This window comes from Armigeres subalbatus, unplaced genomic scaffold (assembly GCF_024139115.2).
Source record: "Armigeres subalbatus isolate Guangzhou_Male unplaced genomic scaffold, GZ_Asu_2 Contig515, whole genome shotgun sequence".
Lineage (NCBI taxonomy): Eukaryota > Metazoa > Arthropoda > Insecta > Diptera > Culicidae > Armigeres > Armigeres subalbatus.
In genome coordinates this window covers 530,529-557,880 of record NW_026943277.1, presented here as the reverse complement: position 1 = coordinate 557,880, position 27,352 = coordinate 530,529, and the positions used below count along the sequence as shown (strand labels likewise).

Here is a 27,352-nt window from a genome sequence, read left to right as displayed (position 1 = left end):
CTAGATGCCTCAGTTCATCGTAAACCAAGTGGCATAATACGTTAAAGTATAACCCAAAGGATGCCGAAAAACTTTGCTGAAGAAGGCATGTTGCTGGAACGTCCACGAAAAAAGTTATAACGCTTCGAACATTGAGTGTTCAAACCATATGCAAAAAATCGTTTATTCTGCCAGCACTGCCGTACTACGTAGACTAATAATTTAACTGAATGTTATTTCAAAATAATTGATCTTATAGGGCTTTAGAGATAATGGGAGCTATCTGGAATAATTTCACAAAGAAAAAAATCCGACAAGAAGGAAGATGGGTTTTGCCATCGGACAATCATAGGTGCTGGCAGAAACGTTGATTTCTTGCATATGGTTTGAACAATCAATTTTCGAAACGTAATAACATTTTTTGTAGACCTTCCAGCTACGTACCTTCTTCGGTAAAGTCTTTCGGCATCTTCCAGACTATATGCTAACGTATTGAGTCACGTGATTGATGATAAATTGAAACCGCTAAGAGCAAAAATGTAAAAAAGTACGTTTTCCCATACTAATCTTCATGTAAATTTAAAACGCGATGCGGCATGCGAGGTTGCAACCAATCGAGCCCATATTTTGCACAGTTGATTGGGGTCCCAAAACGAGTCAGAAAAACCTTGATCTCACTTGATTGGATGAAGTTTGCGTTCTCCATACAACAGCGCCCCACTCTAATAGACATACTCCTGGCGGAAGATCTTAAGTGCTTCAACGATAGGGAATAAGTGCAACAGCGACGAGAGCAGCTTCGCCTCTCAAATGGCAGAGTGCATGGGGTACCACAGTAAAAGGTCCTTAGACCAACAGATTAATTCCGAATATGTCGAGTTGGGTTAATAGAAAGCATGGTCAGATCAACTATCCTCTTACACAGATGTTGCCTGAACATGGCTGTTTTAAAAAGTTCTTGCATAGGTTCGAATTTGCAGAATCTGCAGAGTACCCGGAATGCATAGGCGTGGTAGAGTCGGGGAAGCATGTGATGTTTACATGCCCACGATTCGATGTTGAGCGACATGATATGCTGCTTGTCAGCGGCATGGCACGAGCCCGGGCAACCTCACTGAGAGGATGTGCCGGGATGAAGTTATTTGGAATGCGGTGAACACGCCAGCTCAGCAGATTATGTCGAAGCTGCAGCGGTGGTGGCCTCTTGAATAAAACCAACGGCGACAGTAGAGACTACTGTGATGCTGGTTTGTTTAAGTCTTAGGCCGTAATGCCAAATTCAAGCTATATTGGACACGGTTTGGTCTCTAAAATTCTCTAAAGTTTTGGAAAGCCAACCAAAAAGAACACATGGACTTTGGAATATTTTGGATCCAAACTTCGACAGATTTGAGGCAGCTCTGAATCAACAATTTCATGTCAACTGCAATACTCGTTCCATGGCAAGCCACTAAGCTAGAGAACGCGTTTTCAGATGGATTAGAAAAGAGTAGGAATCCTCTCCAATCCGTGCTGGTCGCGATAACAAACTTATCGCGAGTTCGGGACTCTAACCAAAGGCGGAAGCACAAAAGACAGAATCTCGAAAGGTAGACCTTCTTATGCATGTAACAAAAGGCGAAGTATATTATATGGCAGAAATTTACCATTTCTTTGATTTACACAGACGTCTGCTTGAGGTAAGGAAGGACATAGTTTATTCTTTGAAGGCTCGCATTTGCCCGGTATAAGTTGAAGGCGGATATGATTCTTCTTTAAAAACACGCCCCTCCGTATATTTGTCTACTTTCCATCTATTGGAATCTCATCGCACAACTGAAACACCAGCAGCCTCTTAGTTTAGTATCCATTAAGCACTTCCAGAGTTATTAAGTGTTTGATTTCTATGCTTCGGAAAGGCGAGAAAATTTGCCACCCAACAACCTTTCAGACCATATAGAGATCAGTCACCTTCAGCATGGTATGCTTCGTACAAAGTCATATGCCTTATCGTTGCGCTACGGAAGGTCTCCTCCCCTCTAAACAACAAGAAAGCATGCATCTGGTCGATCAAAGTTCAAAGGATATCTTATCATAGAGAAAGGAAAATCACGAATTCTGCCTTTTGTGATTCCGCCTTTCGTGTTTCTGCCTTTTGTATCGTTCAGCCTTTCGTGCTTGGCCCTTTTGTCGGGCAGCCGTTACAGAACGTGTTTTCAGATGGATTCGAAAACCCGAGCAGACGAAAATAGCTCAATTTCTTTTTCTGTTATCTAAACATGATAGGTAACATCTCGCGACATGCTGTCTGTCGTGACAATATAAAATTAAGTAAATTGATATTTTTTCATTTTTTCTGTCTATTGAACCACTAGTTACCATTGACTTACTAACGACAACCTAAGGATTTCGATAAGGATTGACACCCAAACAAATCACAAGAATCATAAGACAACAATAAATTCAAATAAATAAAATTCTTTAATATACATATACCAAATAACTTAAGCCCACTTTATACAAATATTACTTTCAGTAGTATCATAGCATTCATCCAACTGAAAAACATTTACAATGCTTTCTCTTATTAGACTTTCCTAGTACATCAATTTTGTTTCTAATAATTTCTGTTGTTCGTTCTACAGCTCAGTGACAATAAGCAGCCCTAGCGACTAAGAAGTATTTCCCAAAATCCTAATAACTGGTTCGGTTGACTAGTGCGAGGAATGTTTCACTCTATGTCTGTCTTCAAAGGACGCTTACTTAAATTTTGTTCTCCTAAGATCTACCTTTCCTAATATGGTTCTAAACTGGGGTGGCATTGCGCATATCGATTTGAAACGAGCAAATCATATAAACTGTCGTAGGAAAATGCGGTCGAGGCGCGATGCGCAATGGGGCCCCTGATTTGGCAGCAAATATCTATGGTTGTTCTTTTGTTGTCTAGACTTGTGCTTATTCTATGAGTAGAGTGGCGTGAGATTGTCCCATTTGAATTACAAGTTTACAGACTCAAGGATAGTCAAGATCGAGTGACTCTTCGTTACTCATCTACTCGTAGAATAAGCCTAACACGCTTTTCTATCATATGTACAACTAAAACGAAACAACACAGCAATCAAATATTCTATATAGTGGAACGAGTTCCTCAACGATGATAAACGACAATTACATGACTATTATTCACTTTTTATCGTTTTACAATCAGAAATTTCTGATTTATTCGGCATTCATACGACGGTGACATCTACTTAAAATGGTAAACATTTTGGAAAACTTGAGGTTGTGATAAGAAGTGTTACTTGTGTGCGTAGCTGGCAGCTCGCCGTGATCCCATTAAAACTACGCTTGCACTTGCACTCCTATCAGCGAATCAAGAATTAATGTCGTAACACGTGAGGAATATTTAGGGGAATTGTTCATCTCTCGGTGCAATATTTGGTTCTAACTTTGGTACTTATGTTAAGTAAATTGCTAGAAAGACTATTAAAATGATGAGTGTTATCGCAACGCATATGGCAATCAAGACAGCTTTCTGCAAAGAAGTACAAAATAGAGAAAGAAAAGAAGAGAAACGAAAAGAAAAGAAAAAGTTTAATTATGGCTTCGCGGTAAAGGTGCTCTTCACACTGCTGGCACACTTATGCTGGTTAGATAAAGGACGGCAACAACCAAGAACCCAAATTGATGGTGTGTAGGACAACAAGGAGCAATGAGAAGATGATATGAACTAGACTGATCGAAAATTGTTGCCAAACGTATCATCGGAATCAATTTTGAAACATAGATTTTTAGGCTTATCAGAATTATATGATTATCCAAAGAAAAAACAGCCTTTCGAATAAAATATTATAATATGTAGAACAAATGAAAGTTACCAATTTTGAATCAGTCTAATTACATTGAAGTTCCGACTACGGATTCATATCCCAATTACAATCATTGAAATGACGATGAAACGAAACGTCTTTTGCAAAACTGTGCGCTAACCATTGGAAGAAGCTACATTTACACAAGCAACGGCGGGCATGACAATAGAATGTATATAGAAATGGGTAGCAAATTATTTTCCACTTTAATAAACGATTGATTTTCCGATAACCGGGTAGGAACACAAAACTTCCCCGCCCTCTTTACAAGTTTGGATGATCCCAACGATCACACATCGAGTGGACATTTAAGTTGGATGCTTAAACGGACAAATGGGAAATGTACACAGACACAAAGACAGAGATACGCCACAAATAAATGCCATGTCATGTTGCGCTTATGGTGCTAAATCATCAATTGACCTTATCAAAATGCTGATACAGCCACGACCTTTCAATCACTCGTATAATGAGCAGAATGTCATTCCATGAAGCCCAATAAATTGGAAATAACGAGCCATGCTACCACTTCAAACCTACATAAAAAGTACTGTAAAAAAATGAAATTCCAGCACCGAGAAGTTCAATCGCATGAGAGATAACAACCGTTCGTTGTTGGAAGACGATGAGTAATGATAACCAACGTGTTTCAATATAACAGAAAATAATCAGCTTTTCAGTCGCTTTAAGTATGTCGTACCCACGATGCCAATATTCCAAGAAACCATTAACATACTGCTTAAATAAAAACAAAATCAACACAGAGTCTGGAGCAGGTTCCATAACGAACGCCCAAATGGAACAGATATGAATGACATATGCCCGAATTAAATTCGCTCGAAGAGACCATTTGTTCGTTTGGAACAAACGGTTTGGTCAGGTAGGATTGTTTTCCGAATAACATAAGGCAATGCCATTCGAAATGAACAGGAAGTAAAAGAATGCTTAATCCATTTGCCCGGAATATGACACAAGAGAATTCTTTTATGACACCCATATTCCCGGTTAGGTACCTTGAAGAAAGTGAATTGTTTTCTTTAAATAATTTTAATTTTTTCTCGTTTGGAATAATACTGATTAGAATGATGGTGAATAGAGAAGGAATCAATTGCTCTTCGCATTTTCTGGAAGAATTCGTGCTTTAAGAGGAGAAGGTATAACCCATTAGGCATAAATACTTTAGGCATAATGGACGTCAGGCGCTACAAAGGCAGACTTATGGCATTAAGATCGTAAAGGCAACCTGCGGTACGGGATAATCGAAAACATCCTGATAGATATGGAATCACGGTTTGTGACGTCTCAAAGTATATGAATCAAGAAAACAAGCGTCCAGAGCTCCATCTGATCATATTGCGAGACATACATACTGTACTGCCGTGAATGGCATATCTGTCCCATCTTTGCTGGATTTCCTATTCATATGGGACAAATATGCGATTCACGGCAGTGTAGTAGCAATGTGTTAAAGGAGGATATCACCGCGATAGGTGCATTTGGAAAAAGGCGAACTTGCGGAAAATTAGGTCTCTCAACGATATCATTGTCCAAAGTGTTCAGCATCGAAAGCATAAGAAACGCAATGCTACGCTGTACACCACTTGCCCCGCTTTTGGCCACGGTACACGCAACTGTCATATGAAGTCTGGTTGTGTGAATTGTACGAAAAACCACGCACCCAAGGATTGCCTTATTGGACGAAAAAATTTACTTGTCATAGGACAAGTTTGTACAATCCCATTTAATTCCATTACTTAAGTGGTGGAATTAAATGGGATTGTACAAACTCGTCTTATGACAAGTGAAGACATTCCACTAAAAAGCACAAAAAAAATTTCTTAACGAAAAAATTGAGCCTAAGAGAGATGCCGGTCATGAAAGCAGCAACCAAGTTTGCTCCAAAATATGCGGAGTTGCGGAGTAAGTATATGGAGATCCGTAAAAAGGCGTCCACGAAAAGCAATCGTGATACTAAATGACGTCCCGTCTGTCCCTCCGGTACAATGTACAGAATCTGCCACCACTTTAGTCTCGTCGCCAAGCATTTCCATTGCCTTTTCCATCAGTGCAAGAACGTATTGCGGCAGCGACTGCATCCTCTTCGGCTTCACCTCCAGGATAAGATAATATTGGACCTAGTGCCTCCATCAACAAGCATCCTCTACTCCTCACTGAGCTAACTCTGTGTTTGAACCTACGACGGTTACGCACTTGTCGTCCCAAAGAACAACAAATTCAGGCCGCTGCTTCAGCGATTTTAGAGTTGCTTACTTAAAATAGGCCTTGAAGTCTCCATCGGTATCCTGAACTGGGACGTCTGTTCAAACAATAACAAACATTTTGAGCTCAGTGACATTGACATATCAATCATTATCACGCATCTCAACCATGAGTCTATCGTCTGCATACCAGATTTTCGTATCGTCAGAAGGAAGAGGCGTAGCCATTGTTCTCCGACGAAATACCGACTGGAAGGCTGCCAGCATTAAATCATCGAGGCCCAGGAATTTCCTTGCAGCAATTCCTCCGGAAGTTCCTCCACAAATTCCTTCGGAAGTTCCTCCTGCAATTCCTTCGGAAGTTCCTCCGGAAGTTCCTCCAAGAATTCCTCCAGAAGTTCCTCCAAGAATTCCTCCGAAAGTTCTTCCAGGAATTCCTCCGGAAGTTCCTCCAGGAATTCCCCCGGAAGTTCCTCCAGGAATTCCTCCGGAAGTTCCTCCAGGAATTCCCCCGGAAGTTCCTCCAGGAAATCGTCCGTAAGTGCCTCCAGGAATATCTCCGGAAGTTCCTCCAGGAATTCCTCCGGAAGTTCCTCCAGGAATTCCTCCGGAAGTTCCTCCAGGAATTCCTCCGGAAGTTCCTCCAGGAATTCCTCCGGAAGTTCCTCCAGGAATTCCTCCGAAAGTTTCTTCGGGAATTCCTCCAGGAATTCCTCCGGAAGTTCCTCCAGAGTTCCTCAGGAAGTTCCTCCAGGAATTCCTCCGGAAGTTCCTCCAGTATTTCCTTTCGAAATTCCTTCAGGAATTCCTTCGGTAGTTCCTCAAGGGATTCCTTCGGAAGTTCCTCCAGGAGTTCCTTCGGAAGTTCCTCCAGGAATTCCTCCGGAAGTTCCTCCAGGAATTTTTCCCAAATTCCTCCAGGAATTCCTCCGGAAGTTCCTCCAGGAATTCTTCCGAAAGTTCCTCCAGGAATTCCTCCGGAAGTTCCTCCAGGAATTCCTCCGGAAGTTCCTCCAGGAATTCCTCCGCAAGTTCCTCCAGGAATTTCTCCGGAAGTTCCTCCAGGTATTCCTCCGGAAGTTCCTCCAGGAATTCCTCCGGAAGCTCCTCCAGGAATTCCCCCGGAAGTTCCTCCAGGAATTCCTCCGGAAGTTCCTCTAGGAATTTCTCCGCAAGTTCCTCCAGGAATTTTTCGCAAGTTCCTCCAAGAATTCCTCCGGATTGTTTATTGTAATAAATCCTCCGGAAGTTCCTCCAGGAATTTCTCCGCAAGTTCCTCCAGGAATTTTTCGCAAGTTCCTCCAGGAATTCCTCCGGAAGTTCCTCCAGGTATTCCTTCGGAAGTTCCTCCAGGAATTCCTCCGGAAGTTGCTCCAGGAATTCCTCCGGAAGTTCCTCCAGGAATTCCTCACGAAGTTCCTCCAGGAATTCCTCCGGAAGTTCCTCCAGGAATTCTTCCGGAAGTTCCTCCAGGAATTCCTCCGGAAGTTCCTCCAGGAATTCCTCCGGAAGTTCCTCCAGGAATTCCTCCGGAAGTTCCTTCAGGAATTCCTCCGGAAGTTCCTCCAGGAATTCCTCCGGAAGTTCCTCCAGGAATTCCTCCGGAAGTTCCTCCAGGAATTCCTCCGGAAGTTCCTCCAGGCATTACTCCGGAAGTTCCTCCAGGAATTCTTACGGAAGTTCCTCCAGGAATTACTCCGGAAGTTCCTCTACGAATTCCTCAGGAAATTTCTCCGGGAATTTCTCCGGAAGTTCCTTCAGGAATTCCTCCGGAAGTTCCTCCAGGAATTCCTCCGGAAGTTCCTCCAGGAATTCCTCCAGAAGTTCCTCCAGGAATTCCTCCGAAAGTTCCTCCAGGAATTCCTCCGAAAGTTCCTCCAGGAATTTCTCCTTAAGTTCCTCCGGAAGTTCCTCCAGGAATTCTTCCGGAAGTTCCTCTTAGAATTCCTCCGGTAGTTCCTCCAGGAATTCCTCCGGGAGTTCCTCCAGGAATTCTTCCGGAAGTTTCCTGATTCGTCCTGGAATTCCTCCGGAAGTTCCTCCAGGAATTCCTCCCGAAGTTCCTCCAGGAATTCCTCCTTAAGTTCCTGTGGAAGTTCCTCCAGGAATTCCTCCGGAAGTGCCTCCAGGAATTCCTCCAGGAATTCCTCAAGGAATTTCTCCGGAAGCTCCTCCAGGAACTCCTCTGAAAATTCTTCTAGGAATTCCCTCGAAAGTTCCTCCAGGAATTCCTCCAGTAATTCCTCCGGAAGTGCCTTCAGGAATTCCTCCGGAAGTTCCTCCAGGAATTCCTCAAGGAATTTCTCCGGAAGTTCCTCCAGGAACTCCTCCGAAAGTTTTTCGAGAAGCTCTATTCCTCCGGAAGTTCCTCCAACCATTACTTAGGAACTTCCTCCAGCCTTCAGGAATCACTTCGAACTTCCTTCAGGAATTTTCATCAGGGATTCCTCCAAAATTGCCTCCAAAACATTCCTCCAAAATTCCTGCGGAAGTTTTACCATGAATTCTTCTGTAAGTTTCTCCATGAATTCTTCCAGAAATTCCTCCGGAATTCCTACGATGGTTTTTCCAGCCTCCAGAAATTGCTTCGGAAGTTCATCCAAGCATTCCGGAAGGTCCTCCAGGAATTCTTTTGAAGGTTCCTCCGAAATTCTTCCGAAAGTTTTTCAAGGAAATCTTTCAAAAATTCCTTCCGGAAATCCTCAGAAATTCAGATGAAAGTTCTTCCAGGAATTCCTCCGAAAACTTCTTCATAAATGCCTCAAGAAGTTCCTCCGGAAATTTGTCGTATTTATCCTAAATTTTCGAAATGTCACTTCAATCTGTCAAAAAACTAAAAGAGCAGATTTTTCGTTTTATTTAAAACTATAGATTATTAGTTTTCGATGTGCTCTCATCGAAAACAGGATTAGATTTCCATTTGATGTTACAGTAAGATTTTTCTGCTATACGTTTTGTTATTTCAACCGTCCAAAGAGATATCAAATAAAGTAATCACATTCGGCGATTTCACAACATCAAAACAAGTTATCGATTTGCTCTCAAGCTTTGCTCGGATATGCCCCCAGCAACGGGCTGGGCGAATTTTCAAAGAGTGTGAATCCAGTTGTGTAGCTAGACACAAATTATAAAACGTAAACATCGGTTGATGAATACTTGCAGTCTTTGCGTGATCTCTGCTGATATACACATTTGCCTTGGTTTGATTTGTCGTATCTGATTTGTTTTATTTATCTGATTTTTTTGTCTGCTCTTATTTGTCTTCTCTTACTACTGATTTACAGATTTACTGACTTACTACTTACAGACAAGTATCTTACTAGATACTTGTATTATTTCTCTTGTCTTGTCTTATTCATCTTTCCTTGTTATGCTTTTCTCATTTGTCTTATCTTATACACCCAGGTTTTTTTACACGGTTGGAATTCATTAATTTCCCGGTTAACCCGAACTTTCACAGCTTTTTAAATACCACCTGAATTTTCTTTGATTTTTTGTGAATTTTTTCGTGGGGTTATTTGACGCTGAAGGTCTTAAACGACTAAAACCAAACCGTGTAAAAAAGCCTTGGTGTATATCACATACCTTATTTTAATTTAAATACTTGACAGACTCAACACCACTCGAATGGGAATTTTTGCCGTGGACTGAGAAAAAATATACTGTTGACCATTTTTGTTAAGGATCCATAGTATGTACTTTTTATTACACCAAAATGCATACAGAAAAAACAGAAAAATCAATAACTAATTTCTGAATCAATTCCTAGACTTTTAAGCACTGAAAAGAAACAGCCTTGACAACAAAACAGGAGTTTTTTAGAAATTGATAAAAAATAGAGACGCTTTTATAGAAATTTCTAACAGAAACATATTTTTTTTTTAAATGCGTTGTTTCTTGGGTCACCTGCTGCAACTTAGGCTTAACAAATGCATCAATCATTGAAGTATCATCACTATTGATATACCAACATATTGATGATGAAAAAACCCTGCATGACCGTAGAAATCCTATTTAGTAATCATACATTTTGACTGAAATAGAAACCCATTTTTCCTAGATTAAAATAAATTAAAGGGAATCGATAAGCTTGACGAGATATAATGTTATTATTCCAGTACAAAATAAATATTTATGATTAAATGTCACGGCAGAGGGAGGCTTCACAAAACCCACGTGTAGCTTTTGACATAGCAGCTACATATGACTGAGCTGTACGTAGGCAGCAACGAGTTGATCCAATTTCGAGGAACAGCTCACACATAGCAGCATCAAAAACACCGCAACGCAACGGTCGGTACATTTACTTCAGAAGGCATCACAGGAAGTGAAAATACCACCACCCACTAAACTCCCGTTCAGCATTAACCGCTGAATGGTACAGCAGCAGGAAGCTACCTGATAATTACCAGAGGTCACCAGTGGCAAGACCTTTCGACGCAAGAACAAAAAAATACGAAACACATTCTACTAGCATCAAGCTGACGAAACCAAAACCGGTAAACAGGAATAAATCTCGGGTAATTTGTACCCTTCAGTTTTCCTCGTGTAGGTTGTCGGTGCCTGGCAGGCAAACAAGCCGGATAAAATTTGCAAATGCCACCCTATGGCTGTGGGATGAATCAACCGAGGGTAGGCTCTGTTGTTGTGCTGTGCCATTTAAAGGTGAAAGATGGTTCGGTACCTGAGCTCAAATGTTTTGAAGTAATAAAAGAGGATTACTAAGTAGTCTCTCATGAATTTGACTGAAGCAGCCTGTTCACATCCAAGTCTGTTCTTGTAAGAATTGTGACAAACTTTGTGAAATAAACTTCAAGTAAATCGTAACGTTGGTTCGAAAATTAACTTTAACACTGTCTACATAAAAATAAAGTAACAAACGAAAATCAGTTCGCTTTCAAGACTTCATCATATCTAGCTTAATCCATGTAGGCCCATCGAATGAAATCACAATGGATTTCAGTATGAAAACAGAAGGAAATGAGAATTCCGGCCTTAGTGGTGCATCGAAGCGACACCTACGTTCCACATTTCACAAAAGTTAACGATGCTGGTGGTAAGTAAAGTTCGTGGCTGTGACACACCTTCAAGGTACCACCACGTTGTCCCTTGCATATGGAGGTATATGTGCTGATAAGACCCATCATGCTCCACGCCCACAGGCAGGCTGCCAGTTTGGCATCTGACTCCCGAGCCGTGGATAAGTGAAAAAGGACAAGCAACGGATGAATAAAGCGAGTGGCCCACTCCAATGATGGTTGTTTGCCCAGATAGGCATCATCCACATCACACCACCGAGAGAGACGAAACGAAAAGTAAGCAAACCCCTCCGGCACGGACTGACACCGATCTTAAGCTAAAGCTGAGGATAATGTGCGATAGATGGTATTACATTTTTTGAGCGATATTATGTAGGCACGTGGAATTCTTTCACTGTTAAGAAAAACGAGAAATCAAGGTAGGATAAAAGGCCACATAACGCCCCTCTCCCCTCGGGAGGTCTTTACAGTATTTTCGCATTTTTAGCATGTTTAAGCAAGACGTACACCGCATAAGAAATATTACCAAGAATACGAAGTTGTTAAGCGTTGAATTTGGTGAAAGATTTGTCAAAATTTCGGAAAACTTTACAGAGGATTTAGTAATCGTTAGGCATCTCATCATAATATTAAAATAAACAAATAACAAAAAACTGTCGAAATATACCAAATTTCAAAAAATAAGTCTACAGAGATCTAGGATGCTGCTAAGTATGACAATCCAAAGGTTCCCCCTAACGCATGCTACAAGACTGTCCTCCGTTATGGTCGTTTTGTAAGGCTCAATCCTTTGAGCTGATAAAATGACTGAGTGAGTGAATGAAGTGAAGCATAAAAAGTTTCACTTTTGCGGCAGGCAAGAGTGCCTTCTTACAGATGGTGTAAAAATCAACTCAACAGTTGTAGTGGGTCGATTCTGAGCAGCCCAACTCCACAATATCTGGATTACCTTCCCATGTGTCTGAACTAGATTCAATACATTGATTGGAATAAACATAAAGAAAAGCCTGATTTTTTCTGAAATCTTTTCAATATGTATGATACGAGACGCTAAAACTATTTTATTATGTTTATTCTCTAGTGATAAACTGCTAAATAAAGAAAATTTACAAAACAATGAAGGAAAATAAATGAGATGTAAAAGATAAAGATTTTTTGTTTGAGACAGATTGATGACGTTCAGAATTCAAAAAGTTCTAGGAAATTCCACCAGGAGAGGCCAGAGTTGAGCTGAAAAAACGCATCCTTTACCTCGCAGATAATAACTGTGAAAGTGCTTAATAAACACTAAGCTGCGAGGCGGTAGTGTCCCAGTGGGGGATGTAATGTCAATGAAGAAGAAGAGGCGCTTCCCAGTTTAAAAATTTGATTTAAACGAATAATTATTAAGGTTTCCAACCGTAAATCTATCGGAATTTTCACTGAAAGTAGAGTTTATACAAAAAGTGGTTTGAAATTTAGAATTTTCGGTTTTTATGGCTTCCACAGAAAAGTCTTACTAGGAATTTCGAAGACTATTCTTTGGGTTTCAACGGCAATTTCCACCGAATGTTTGGAATGAACTTTTCTGAATGTTTCAGAAAAGCGAACCCTAGTACCCTAGTAGCTAGACATAATTTAGAATAGCAATATTTTTCACTTTCTTCGAGTTAAGGATATTAAAATGTGTTAGTACATATAGCTTATTCGACTGTCTAGCTAAACATCTTACATCCTACTCTAAAATCCAACCTTTTGCAATGCCATCCTCAAATTTTCATTCTACTTATCGAATGGAGGCGCGGAAGAAGTTACTCGTTAGACAGAAAGTGTGGATGGAAGAACAGCTGAAGCAAGAACGAGAGATGCAGGAATCAGAACTCCAGGCTGAGCGCGAGATGGAGGAAAATCAGCTAGAGCACGAGCAGAAGATTCTAAATGCTCAGCTTGCTGCGGAGCAGGAGTTTGTCGAGAAGCGGGAGGCGATTCGGAACCAGTTCGAGAGATGCATTAATAGGGTCAAAGCTTTGAAGGATCAAGAAAGTGTTGTCAGCCGGACGAAGGAAGACAATCCCAAGTGGAAAGTGGATAAGTGGCTTGAAGACCACACCAAGAAAGCAGTCGAGCAGCCTTCGACCGTCGACTTTCGAGGAGCGTATCCGAAGGGAACAGATCTTTTGGAAGCGAGTGCAGGTTTAAGCAAAGTTGGTGAAAAGCCAAAGCCTGCGAGAAAAGTGCCGATACCTTCCGAGAATGAAGACGAATCGGACGATGAAAGTGAAACAGGCGAAGAACCGGAGGACGAGGTGAAACGCAACCGGGGCCGGCATAACAGTGTACGTAGCAGCAAAGCTTGTGATGGGTCGGGCGAGTAGGCCGAATAACGCGAAATCAGCTAGCCGCTCGGAACGCACTGTCACAGCGCCTTCCAACGATTCGCGGTGAACGAGAAGTCTGACCGTTGTTTATTAGCAGCTTCGAGTATACTACAGTTGCTTGTGGATTTTCAAACCTTGAGAATGTGAAACGTCTACAGCAGCGGTTCTGAACCTGGGGTACATGTACCCCTGGGGGTACCTTCGCCGGGCCCAGGGGGTACCTCGGACGGAGTTTATACAATTTTAATCAAAACTTATTGATAAAATTTTTATATACGTATATTTTTTCACAATTTTGTTTTGTTCATAATATGCATTGCGATCGGGGCCCTCCTTAGCCGTGCGGTAAGACGCGCGGCTACAAAGCAAGACCATGCTGAGGGTGATTCCCGGTGCCGGTCTAGGCAATTTTCGGATTGGAAATTGTCTCGACTTCGCTGGGCATAAAAGTATCATTGTGTTAGACTTACGATATACGAATGCAAAAATGGTAACTTGGCTTAGAAACCTCGCAGTTAATAACTGTGGGAGTGCTTAATGAACACTCTCTGTCCTAGTGTGGGGGTGTAATGCCAATAAGAAGAAGAAGATGCATGGCGATCAGTAACTCAAATATTATTGAGTCATTCCCTTCACAACCAGCACGGTGAATTAGGGGCAGTGGATAAAAAATCAAAAGAACAGAACGACGAATGAACCAATTTTTAAAATCTTCTATACCATCTACCTGATCGAAGCAAAATGTTGAATTATATTTTCTGCTATGCTTAATATGCTATGCAGATGAAGATTTGCTTCTGAACTAAATTTAAGAGTCTACACGTTTGGAAGCTTCCATTTGAGAGACATGAAAGCTTTTTTCCGCAAAGCTCAGTTGCTTCGTTGTAAGAGGATTGGAACCATCCTTCTACGCTGCTCGAAAGCCTCCTTTCCATCAGCCCGAAGGACCCCTTTCAAGAGGCCCGAAAGCCTCCTTTCAAAAGGCCCGGAAGCCTCCTTTCAAGAGGCCCGAAAGCCTCATTTCAACAGGCCCGGAAGCCTCCTTTCAAGAGGCCCGGAAATCTTTGGAAGCCTCTTTCAAGAGGCCCGGAAGCCTCCTTTCAAGAGGCCCGGAAGCCTCCTTTCAAGAGGCCCGGAAGCCTCCTTTCTAGAGGCCCGGAAGCCTCCTTTCAAGAGGCCCGGAAGCCTCCTTTCAAGAGGCCCGGAAGCCTCCTTTCAAGAGGCCCGGAAGCCTCCTTTCAAGAGGCCCGGAAGCCTCCTTTCAAGAGGCCCGGAAGCCTCCTTTCAAGAGGCCCGGAAGCCTCCTTTCAAGAGGCCCAGAAGCCTCCTTTCAAGAGGCCCGGAAGCCTCCTCTCAAGAGGCCCGGAAGCCTCCTTTCAAGAGGCCCGGAAGCCTCCTTTCAAGAGGCCCGGAAGCCTCCTTTCAAGAGGCCCGAAAGCCTGCTTTCAAGAGGCCCGAAACCATCCTTTCAAGAGGCCCGAAAGCCTCCTTTCAAGAGGCCCGAAAGCCTCCTTTCAAGAGGCCCAGCAGCCTCCTTTCAAGAGGCCCAGCAGCCTCCTTTCAAGAGGCCCGGAAGCCTCCTTTCAAGAGGCCCGGAAGCCTCCTTTCAAGATGCCCGAAAGCCTCCTTTCAAGAGGCCCAGCAGCCTCCTTTCAAGAGGCCCAGCAGCCTCCTTTCAAGAGGCCCGGAAGCCTCCTTTCAAGAGGCCCGGAAGCCTCCTTTCAAGAGGCCCGGAAGCCTCCTTTCAAGAGGCCCGGAAGCCTCCTTTCAAGAGGCCCGAAAGCCTCCTTTCAAGAGGCCCGAAAGCCTCCTTTCAAGAGGCCCGCAAGCCTCCTTTCAAGAGGCCCGAAAGCCTCCTTTCAAGAGGCCCGGAAGCCTCCTTTCAAGAGGCCCGGAAGCCTCCTTTCAAGAGGCCCGGAAGCCTCTTTTCAAGAGGCTCGGAAGCCTCCTCTCAAGAGGCCCGGAATCCTGCTTTCAAGAGGCCCGGAGGCCTCCTTTCTAGAAGCCCGGAATCCTCCTTTCAAGTGGCCCGGAAGCCTCGAAATCCAAGTGACTCGGAAGCTTTTCTCCAAGAGCTCGGAATAATGAAAATTTCAGCCAACTTTATGTAGAGTCATATAGCCCGTTAATTTTTAGTTGTTTTTTTTTCATATACCTTATGAGTCACACTTATTTTCATTTAACAGCAAAAAAATGAACAGGGGGTACCTCAATTTATGCAAAGGTGCGAAGGGGTACCCCTCACGAAAAAGGTTGAGAACCGCTGGTCTACAGAATTATCTTCAAGGAAATGCGCTTGAAGCAGTTGAAGCCGGATTTGGTTCCAGATATGATTTGCGATCTTTGAAACCTATTTGGCAGGCCGGAGAAACTTCTGAAGACATTGATGGTGAAGGTTAGGAATACTCCCCTCCGAAAGCTAACGGACTGGAAACTTTCATCAACTTCGGAATAACAGTTGTGTGATCATCTGGAAGCTGGACGATTAGGAGATCACCTCAAAAATCCGATGCTGGTACAGGAGTTAGTCGATAAGCTTCCGCCGAGTTACAAACTGGATTAGGTCCGGTATAAGCGTGGGAAAGTGGGCAGCCCATTGAGGATGTTCACGAACTTCGCAACAGACATTGTCGCTGACGTGTCCAAAGTTGCGGATTTTTCTTTACTGTCGATAAACGAGAGATCGCGTGCTGGAATAGAAAACCCCAGAAAGGAGATTTTGCATGTACATGATTCAGCTCACGAGCAAAGTGAAGACTCGTGTGGTGAAGACTCAAGTGGTGGAGAAGTCGTCTGGTCATGCTGGATTTGCAAAAGTTCAGATCATCTGATCCGGGCTTGCTCAAAATTCAAAGACATGAACAATCAACGTAGAGCGGTCTAAAGCGATCAGAAGGCAGCAGTTCTGTGAAGTCTGCCTGAATAAACATGGTGGTGGACGCTGCTATTCGATGATCCGGTGTATGGTGCAGAGATGTAATGGAAACCACCATCCTCTCTTGCATCGAGTAGAAGAATCGGTACAGTTGCAAAGGGCAAAATCGAACTGTTCCGTCATATTTCGAATGATGCATGTAACGCTTCATTTTGGTAAACGACAGCTTGATACGATCGCCTTTCTGTCATCCGCTACTCTAGTGGACCGAACGACTGAAAGCCGAAGGAACTCCTGAGCCGCCAATTGTCACGTGGACAGGAAACATAAAACGACTTGCGAACCAGGATTGCATTGTGTTCTGAGTGAGTCGTCTGTTTCTCTGTGACTAAAGCGTGCTGAATTATCAAAACAAAAAGTTCGTGAGAATTATGACATTGTTGAACTAATCGATCTTCGTACTAGAGCTGAATTACGGCGGAACATAAACGCATTGCTAGATAAGAATATGGTTCAAAATATGAAAGAAATCAATGGGGCCAGACATGGAAAAATGGGAGTATCAGAAAGCAAGTAGCGGAACTTCCTCAGTTGGGCACAATGGAAAGTAACCCTGAGCCGGGACGGGCAGAGTTACAGGTCGGGGAATGTTGGGACAACACTGGTCCGCGTCATGTCGCATCCATTGTGGAGCGAACATGAACAAGCAGTATATTGATACTCGAAGAAATAGGAAAAGGAAAGGGAAATAGTGTCATCCGGGAGAGCATAAACAAACGAAAATTGGATTCAATACAGGTTTGAAAGTTTAGAAAATAGTGCTTTAGTTTCGAGATGAAGATTAATATCGATACAATAGATTATTTTGTTTCGGTTTTTTTTCCTGTCCGGGTGTGCCACTGCGACCAATTATTAGATCTATTGTAGCGTTACCCGTACCCTTAGTGTTTAAGTGCATGTCGAATTACTCCAGTGCTATTGAGAAGCAATGCAGTATCGGTTGCAATATCGGTAAATCAATCCTTTCTTGAGAAAACAGAACAGTAATACTGTTTTTGGCCATGCATCGGAGCCCTAGCCACATCCTTGTCTTGCTTCTAGAATATCACCAGTGAAACAATGAAAACCCGGGATTTAGCTCTGTCTACAAGACCATTTCAAGCAAGAGAATTTGTTCAGTAATAAGAACTTCCATGTGTTCCTCTCACTACCATTGTTCACCAGTTCAAGAAGAGTTAGTACGTATTTAAACCCCTAACTCGATTTTTCCAGCAGCCAGTTCAGCCTAGGACCGGGTACCGAGGTTTTTTAACTAATTGCTTGAAAAGTTGTTTCCGCTGCATCCAGTTTAGCCTCAAACAAGAGGAATTCGAGTCTTTCAACTGTCTGCAAGGTAACATTAATTACGTTTTATTTCTGAGACTGCTGTTGGTAGCGAGGACTAAATACGATGAATCCTTAATTACCACAACTTATTGCCCCAGCTAGAAAAATGGATTAGGCTAGGGCTCTGTTTGGTAGATCTTACACCGCAACACACTACGTCAAAGTGATCTACCGTGTTACGGGAACTGTGCTACCAAATCTGGTCGGGTGATAACAAATCATTCATCGTAAGTAAGATATAGAAGCTAGAAGAAACGAGAGTTAAAATTTGTTTCTTTCATTCAATTGCAAAAGGATTTGAAGCATATCTCTAGGATAATCGAAAGCCTCCTACTAAGAAGCTCGGAGGACTCCTTTCAAGAGGTTCGGAACCCTCCTTTTAAGAGGTTCAGAAACTTTCTTCCGAGCTGTCTGAAAGCATTCTTTTCTTTAAACTTTCTCTCTTTTAGAGCCTTTTAGGCTCGAAAGTCTCTTTTCGAGAGGCTCGGAAGACTCCTTTCAAGAGGCTCGAAATTCTCATTTTAACCAACTCGGAAGTCTACTTTCAACACGCTTGAAAGCCAACTTTCAAGAAGCCCGGAATCCTCTTTTCAAGAAACTCGGAAACCTTCTTCCAAAAGGCCCGGATGCTTTCTTTAATACTTTTTTCCTCTATACTTTCTATCTTTTTTCTTCCCTCCCTTCTTTTAAAAGGCCCCGAAAGCTCTTTTTAAAAGATCAGAAAGGCTCCTTTTAAGAAGCATGGAAGCCTAATTTTAAAAGGTTCGTAAGTCTCCTTTCATGGGGCTCAGAAACTTCCTTTCAAGTGGTTCGGAAGCCTTTCTTTCCTTTGTAAGATGTCTTATTAGATTTTGACGAAAGCTATACAAATGACTAACACCTTGCGCTGTTCAGTTTTTGCCAGATGATCATGTTCATTCCGAAATGAATCTTTAAGATTAAATGTATCATTAAAGGAATTAGATTAGCTTGAAGTTTTATACAATTCTGGAACCCGTTCTGTGGCTTTCGGGGGGTTAACTAATGTCAGTTTGATCATTTTCATTATTCATTTATGATAATAATCAATATGCAGTATGTTCTAAATGAATATTTTATTGAATGTTTATTATTTGAAGTTGTCAATGCTCATCTAGACAGGTAATGTTTACCTTCTTGTCTGTTAGAAATATCAATACTACGATTTTTCACATTTCGATAACAATATCTAACGAGTTTGCAAGCCAAAGCATCGTTGCGGCACTTAGTTTCGAATTAAGACCACGCCTCCATAATAACATTTTCTGGTGATGATATCAAAATTTTAACTCAATTATATCAATGGTTGTTGCTTAAAACAACGTCTGGCATTATTAGATAATTCGATAAAAATATATATTTTCTCAGTTTAATCTATCTATCTTCTATATAATAAAAATGAAATGGTCTGTGTTCGTATACGCACGCATAACTCGAAAACGGCTGGATGGATTTTCTTCATTCCCTCAACAGTTACATTTGTTATACTTTCCGATGGGTTTATATGATATTTCCTCAGTCAAAAATTATTAGTAAAGTTGTGTAAATCGTGAAACACTAAAATAAGGATTCATATGGGAGTTTTGCATGGGCAGTTCCCAATGCGCATTTTCGCCTACTATGCAGGACAACGACTGCCGGGTCAACTAGTTTCATATAAAAATTATAACAATATTAGTACCTATGTTTATTTTTTTCCAAATCACATTTTTTTGTACACAGATTATGTATTCTTTATTGGGCAGGCTTGTCAAAAACCTCTTTGCGTAGTGGAAATGGACCCTAATTCAGAGTTTTTTTTTTCGAATTCCTGAAGAAGTTTTCAGGGAAACTAAAAAGAGTTTCATGAGAAAATTCAAAAAATAAATGACTCGAAGAAATTTAAATAACCATTCACCGTGGAAATTAGTTTCCCAAGCAATTGAGAAGAATTCCACATGTAAGCTCAAAATAATTCCGAATAATTTCCAAAGTGCTTTCTGAAGAATTTCACGAAGAAATTGAGAATAGGTTATCGAAGAAACTCATGAAAATTTTCCGAACAAATTTTGAAGAATTTTTAGAAAAAAAAATCAGAAGAATTTCTCAAGATATTTAGAAGAATATTCTTGAGATAGAACTCTTAAAGGAAATTTAGAAGAATGTCACGAACATATTCAGAAAAATTACTCGAGGAAATGCATAGAAATGTCCAGAGGAAATTCAGAAAATAATCATACTCTTCAAAATTCAAATGATTTTCCTGCGAAATGTCTTCGAGAATACATAAAGCTTCATCTCATAAATCTTATGTTCATCCCATCAAAAACAAATCAATGAAAAGAAATTAGATTTGTTTCTTATTTTTGTAATTTTTTCGGCAGTGAACACGCATGTTAGGTAGAAAGACAAGAGGGATTCTTTCGCCACTAGATGAATATACGTTAAGATAAAAATGGGAGCAGTTCTACGACTTTTTACCTCACAATTGATAAATACGTTTGACATATGTAGTTGCTTAGAAAAGGTAATTCATTATCAATTACGACACATTTTGATGCATAACAATTAAAGCAATTTAAGTTCAAAAGAGCCTCCAGCGAACTCCATTGAACAAATATGGAATAACCTCTTCGTTACAGGGTTTTCACCCACTACTATTTGCGAGCTATTATTATATCCTCTAATGCTGTAAACAACTAGAAAGGAGAAAAACATATTCAGAAGACCCTTCACCAGATCCGAGCCGCGAACAACGATACAAAACATCATTAGCCGAGTTAACGTCAATCGATCAGTAATAAGTTAGTTTCTGAGGTTAACTACAATCAACGACAACAGCAGCAGCGATATCTCCACCCTCCGAGCGGGCACCCACCGAGGAAAAGCCAGCAGCGCTATTCTCGGTGTTGCCGCTGTTGCTGTTATTGTCCTTCCTACACACATATATACAACCGCACTCATACGCACGAGAGGATGCGTACCGCGGGAGTGTGCGCTCATCATAAATACCTTTCTTGCTTTGGACATGTACTTGTTCGCCTGAACCAGTTCCTGTTGACCTTGTGCCACATAGTTCCGCTTTGCTCAACATGGTACTCAATTCGGTCCACCAGGTCGCCCTTTCGTTCGACGACGATGGTCCAGGATGACATTCGACGGCACGCAGATCGGTGGTCGATTGCGATTTTCCGGTCGGCAGCGAAGAACGCGGCGCCGCAGCGAGAAGATTCAGTTTCCGATGGGCGGATTGGGGAGTTCGGTTCGCCGGGAGAATTTGGGATTGGGGAGGATTTCGTGGGAACGGGAATGGGATCGATTCAAACGATTATAGCGTGAGAGAGGCATTGCCGGAGAGGGAGGATATTTATAGTAGCGAGAGACGCCACCGGCACCGGCCGAGGTTGTGGCGGAGGAAGAAGCGGCGACCACGTGACCGTGTTCGGAGGAATGAAAACTCGGAAGAACCCGTAGGAAAAAGAGAGAGACAGTTGTAGCAGTTGTTGTTTTGGCGATTTTTATGGTTTTGGTTGTATCAACAAGGTTTTGTTTCGGTTAGTTTAGCAGCATTCGCGAAAAAACGGTGTTAGCCAAATTGGGTTTGCCGATACCGGAAATCGTTAGTTGCAGTTACAGAGTCAGCATTCGATTCGATATACGAGTAATTAAACATCCCAGTGAAAAAATATATAGTGCAGTTGGTGCACACAGTAGATCAAGGCCATTCATAATTGATGAGACGTGAATTATAGTGTGATATCCATTTTCCCGCGGATTAGTTGCACCGAGCACCGGATTTGTCACATTACACAAACGTTTAACCCATTTAGCATTCAGAGCACATACATACATTGTCGCACATACACGCGCATACAGACACACATAGATATCATATAATAGTTTTATTTTTATATAAGTATTTTGAAAAGCACACATGCATTATTACAAATATGGTACATGCAACAGTCATTAAACAATAAAAAGTTTATATGATGATAATCAAAACATGCAGATTAAGTATAAAATACATTGATTTATATATGGTTTAGATGTTTATAAGCCGTAACGAAATAACGTAAAAACATAATAAGTTAGATTTTTAAAGATTCCAAAGCCACACACCACACGAAAGTGTGAAAAAACAGTTATGTTTGTGGTTATGAGTGTGGATTAGAGAAAAGCGTGGAAACATTTTGGAAATCAAGGACAACGACGGATAGTTTTCACATCGACCAGGACGGGACAGGATGGATCAGGCGGCGGATGATTCGGGATTCGAATTCGGAACATAAAAATGGAAAGAAAAAAAGAAAAAAAAACACACATTAGTTAAAAAGTCGTCAAATGTACTCACCCGGCGGGCTTTGCTTTGATATTTAAGCGCTTTCTTTGTGTCTTGCGTCGCTGTTTGGACATAATCCATTGCGTGTTCAACATGATATTCTATACGATCAATCATTTCACCCTGTTGAGTGGTAGATAGAGAGAAGAACGGCAAACGGTAGAGAAAAGGGGTGACATTCGGTATTCGATAAAGGGGAGGTGGGAGTCATAATTTCGGCGTGAATTTGAATAGTTCGGTCCCTAGTTGGTAACGTCAATCGTTGATCCTTGGCGTGTTTTCCTTGCGTGCGGAGCCGGTAATTGACGGAGAGATGTGCTGATTTCGGCGATTTACCTCTCATTGATTAAATCTAGATGGGTATCGACTTTGCTACAGCATTTGGTTTGAGAGAGGGAATTACTCTAGCAATCAACAGTAGATCAACAAACAAGAAATGTGGGTTTTGTGTCTTCCAGATTCTATACTTAGTTATTACACACGAAGGAGCAATACATTTAAACAACATTATTTACACAACAGTAGCAACGGAGAAAGAGCTTGGGTAATCGATAGACAGGGAATGTACAGCGACGACGAATAAGACCAAATCGTAGAATGACGAAGCTTGGATTTTTTTTATTTCATATTGCTGGAAGTTTTTTATAGGTTTTTAGTATGCATTCATATTGTATTTAAACATATTCTTGCAAAATGAATTGCTATTAATTTCTTCACGAATTATCATGAATCGTTCATGTAGTACACGATATAAGTTATTTTTTGAACAGTTAATTGTTATCATTTTTTTATTGTTTGATTCATTTCTCTTTCTGAAAACAGTTTTTTAAATCTCAGGGTTCCCAATTTTTATATTAGGGTAAGTAATGTAACGCTTAATTAAATTTCAACTAGTCTAGTTCGACACATGGTTTACTTCAACTTCGATAACCCAAAAGTTTTTTTTTTTTTTTTTTTGTCTTTATTAAAGAGACTTTCAGCCCGAGGCTGGCTCGTCTCCGAACCCAAAAGTTGAATGTATGTTACTTCTTTATTGAAGTAACGATTTCATGGAAATTAATGGATTATTCACCACCAAAAAATTATTAAACGTAAAAAACATACTCGACGAGGCATTTTTTATTGAAAACGTAGCAAAATATCAACGGATAAATCATTTTCAAGAAGTTTTATCTGTATGATGTCTAGGAAAATGATATTTATTTCTATTGGTTTCGAGTCGCCATCGCCAAATTAAAAAAAAAAGAAAATTGATAATTCGGTCTCCAAGCAACACAGATTGGTAGTGCAAAGCCTTATTTACACAATGAGACCAGATCTCCAGTGCATTTTACAGTTTCATTCATTTACAAAGTAGGCGCAGAATTGTTAGAACGCTAGAAGCGCTGTTTTCTCAGTTGATTCAAAATATACGCGATTTATGCGATTTACGCGGGAGATACGTTCCGCGTAAAACCAAACCGCTTAAAAACGTTTAAAAACGACTTCACTAAAATCGTTTTTTTTTGTGGTTTTACATGTGTCCTAACCTTTTAAAAAAAACTGAGTAAAAAACTTTTGAAAAAATCCGCGAAAAAAATCGCGTAAAAGCAACCCACGTAAAAAAACGCGTTAAAAGCAGTGTATTTTTATATGTATATACATATTTGCTGTTCGCGTAACTAACATTTAGATTACTTTGACCTGGCAGCCAAAATACCGGTACTACAAGTGTCAAACCGATGTTGGTGATGAAACCAAACATCCAATTCTCGGGTACTTATTCAAAAGGACGTATGTGATTTTGTAAACAAAGATTCAAACGTCGATTTGTCCGATCTGATGGCACTCCCACGCAAACCAACACCACCACCAGGTAGCCGAAGCCTCCCCCTATCTGTCTATGGTAATGGTTTGCGTGGGAGTGCCATCAGATCGGACAAATCGACGTTTGAATCTTTGTTTACAAAATCACATACGTCCTTTTGAATAAGTACCCGAGAATTGAAGTTTATTGAAGCATAATTTGGCAAAATAATTTAAATGACTACAGCGCCACTAGCGTTCTAGTACTTATGCTTCTACTGTTTTCCCATACAGCATTTGTGATCAACATGATTCAACCATAAAAACCGGGATTCTGCACAAAGAGTTCAATCGGTACCTCGAATGAATTTCGTATGAAGGGGATTTTTGAGCGACAAACCCGAAAACGGAAAATCAAAATTTTCAAAAATGCTGTTTCGCAAATCATTTGACAAATGATAATCATTCATCAAATGATGAGGCCCTGAAGCTGTTGTTCCAGTATTTAGATTCTAACAAAATCCAATAGTCTCCTAAACACGATAAACAAGCAAAAAACATCTAAAGTAAACCAAACGACGTATAGGGGAAGCGGCCCTAAAACGCCCCCGGGGCAAAACAACTTTTGGGTATTCACTTATGTTTACCATGTTTGAGATAGCCTTACCAAAACTAGATGTAAAATTATGTAGGCTAGGAAAAAACCAAAATTTTCCACATCTTGACGAAACATCTAACATCTAACAGACCAGTTTAGTACTCTCCATTTATTTCCACTACGTTAGGTTATCTTTGCAGATACGTATTTCGACCAAAACTGTGGGGTTGTTTTCAGTGTCTCGTACTTACGTACGTACGTAGTGGAATTAAATGGAGAGTGCCTAACTCATCTTGGGGCTCTCCTTAGCCGTGCGGTAAGACGCGCGGCTACAAAGCTGAACCATGCTGAGGATGGCTGGGTTCGATTCCAGTGCCGGTCTAGACAATTTTCGGATTGGAAATTGTCTTGACTTCCTTGGGCATAAAAGTATCATCGTGCTAGCCTCATGATATACGAATGCAAAATGGTAACCTGGCTTAGAAACCTTGCAGTTAATAACTGTGGAAGTGCTTAATGAAAACTAAGCTGCGAGGCGGCTCTGTCCCAGTGTGGGGATGTAATGCCAAGAAGAAGAAGAAGCTTAACTCATCTTAGACGGTTGAATACATTCCACTATAAAGAGCTTAAAATATTTTTTCTGATTTCTGGGAAGCACAGTGGAACTAACCTACAAAGTACTACGCGTCTCCACGCACCATACATACCAGAATGATGATTCCCCGACGTGTGATGCGCTGTTTTCTAAAAACTGCCGGCTTAAAGGCGTTTTGCCTCATGTTTCCGGCAACAAAATATCACCACTTTTTTAAAATGTGAAAATTATCAATATGACTGAGATTTTTTTTCTAATTTTAATATGGCATCAGCTAGGGTGGGTGTACCAATTGTCGCCATACATAAGAACAACTATTTTTAAAAAATAAGTAAAAGGCATGTGGGTGGACTTTATATATCAAGCGAAAGATTTTACTTCCTGCTCCTTAGTACAGCTGTGAAAACCACAATAAAATTTGTTATTATCCTCAAAATTGATTAATCCATAATAGGAACGCATGCACCAGTTGTGGCACTATTCTTAATTTTGGTTCCTTATTTGGCAAATCCCATTGTTTTCTTATGGGACTGGCCAAATAGGGACCACTAGTGCCACAACTGGTGCAAAGGACGTCAAAAATTAAGCAAAATCAATTTTTACAATTATGCTTTGATTGTTTGGGAGGAAATCAAAGGTGTTATCGTATCATATGAATATGCTTTATCGATTTGAACTTGGTTTGCGGTGATTCGATTTGCCATTTGGCATATAAAGCACTAGTGCGACAACTGGTGCTATAGCCACAACTGGTACACCTAGCCTAGCTATCTTGTTTAACTGCTGCATGAGGTAGAAACACCCATGAAAATCGTTATAGCTAAGGCATAAAAGCAGTCTATTCTTAGCTAGGGTATATTCCCCTAACATTTTCTATGGAATCGCAACAATCTTAACATTTTTATCAAAGTACCAAAGTGATTCTCGAAACCCACAAGCAACAAGGTTCAATAATTTTTTTAAAAAAATCACATCTTACACAATGAGCATGAGCATAAGCCTTACAATTCGTAGTTGTTACTCCTTCATAGACTAGAACTTGCAAAATTGTACAGAGAACCATGTGAACGACGAACAGGAGTTGGAAAACATCTAAACTCCACTTTTTGATGATTTCTTTTTTTTTAAGCTGATAAGAACAGATACTACACTTTGATCTTAGCCTTTAGGCCGAGAAGCGATTTTTTTTTTTTTGATGATTTCATTTCGAGATGAATAATTTTAAACACACACTCTTAAAAACATACTTCTTCGAAGCACTTCTAAGTATGAAGAAACCTCTGAAAATGTCAAGATAAAAATACAAAATGGTATTTCGCAAATCCTTAATGCCTGAAGCTGTGCAATGCAATGTAATTTTTGAACGATCCTTTATCAGACAGCAACCTGTGAAAAGACCGATCACTATTCTCAGATAACTTTTTCTCAGATTTTACAATTTATTTGAAATTTTATTAAATGAAATGATGATTTGTTCAGTTGCCTGGAGGTCCTTCTAACATGACTGAGCACTTAAACCTTGTCTTGCGAGTAAATCAGCTTTCTTATTTCCTTCAATTCCACAATGGCCTGAGAGTCTTGAATTTCACAGTTAGGCGATTTTCAACCTGGTACATACCTTCGCTGACCACAGGAGGTACCTCGGATCAGAATTCGAAATGACGGATGTAGTACAATTTCAATAAAAACTTCTTTATACAGTTTTTATAATTGTATGATTTTTCAAGAAAAAACTTTGTATTGTACATAATATGCACGTCAATCAGTAAATAAAAGACTTGAATCTTCATTGTAATCTGACTTCTGACCAAAAATCTAAAATCTAAAGTTTCGGAAGCCTGAATTTAAAAGACATGAAGGCATCTTTCCAAAAAGCTCAGTAGCTTCATTGCCAAAGACTTGGAAGCCTCCTTTTATCTCGGAAGCCTACTTCCATGCAGCTCGAAAGTTCCAAGAGGCTCGGATGCCTCCTTTTGAGAGGCTCGGAGGTCTCCTATCAAGAAGCTCGGAAGCCTCCTTTCAAGGGCGTAAAGTCGTTTGGCATAATTTCGTTTGGCATAACGGCTGTTTGGCATAATGGTCATTTCGCATAATTGTTATGTAATCACCGATTTCGGGCGATGTTCAATTAATCATATTTATATTAATAATTATCGCTCGAACACTATAAGAGAGATGCTTTGAATTGTTTTGTGATGAATTTAAGATTGTATCAAATCACTACTCGAAGGAACATTGGTAGACTCCATGAAATTTTAATTATCTGCTTTTCGCACATAACATCCTTTTACCTCTGAGTCAATTGCAAGATCGTCATTGACTAAGACAAACT

General features: G+C 40.8%; 1 protein-coding gene and 1 pseudogene across 6 annotated transcripts in view; both read right to left on the bottom strand.

Moving 5' to 3' along the window:
* LOC134204300 (syntaxin-1A) overlaps positions 1–27,352 on the bottom strand; it is an 85,538-nt gene that overhangs the window by 41,158 nt on the left and 17,028 nt on the right. For 3 of the 6 annotated variants that reach the window (XR_009977830.1, XM_062679126.1, XM_062679125.1), the window contains exon 6: positions 20,713–20,822. Coding sequence is in view for 4 of the 6 variants with exons in the window: in XM_062679126.1 (XP_062535110.1) it covers positions 20,713–20,822 (110 nt within the window). In the remaining 2 variants the exon portion in view is untranslated. Of the gene's footprint in view, positions 1–2,472; positions 3,494–20,712; positions 20,823–22,054; positions 22,166–27,352 lie in introns of those variants that run through there. The other 3 variants (XR_009977829.1, XM_062679123.1, XM_062679124.1) reach the window with 2 other exon arrangements.
* Positions 26,097–26,202, bottom strand: LOC134204335 (U2 spliceosomal RNA; annotated as a pseudogene).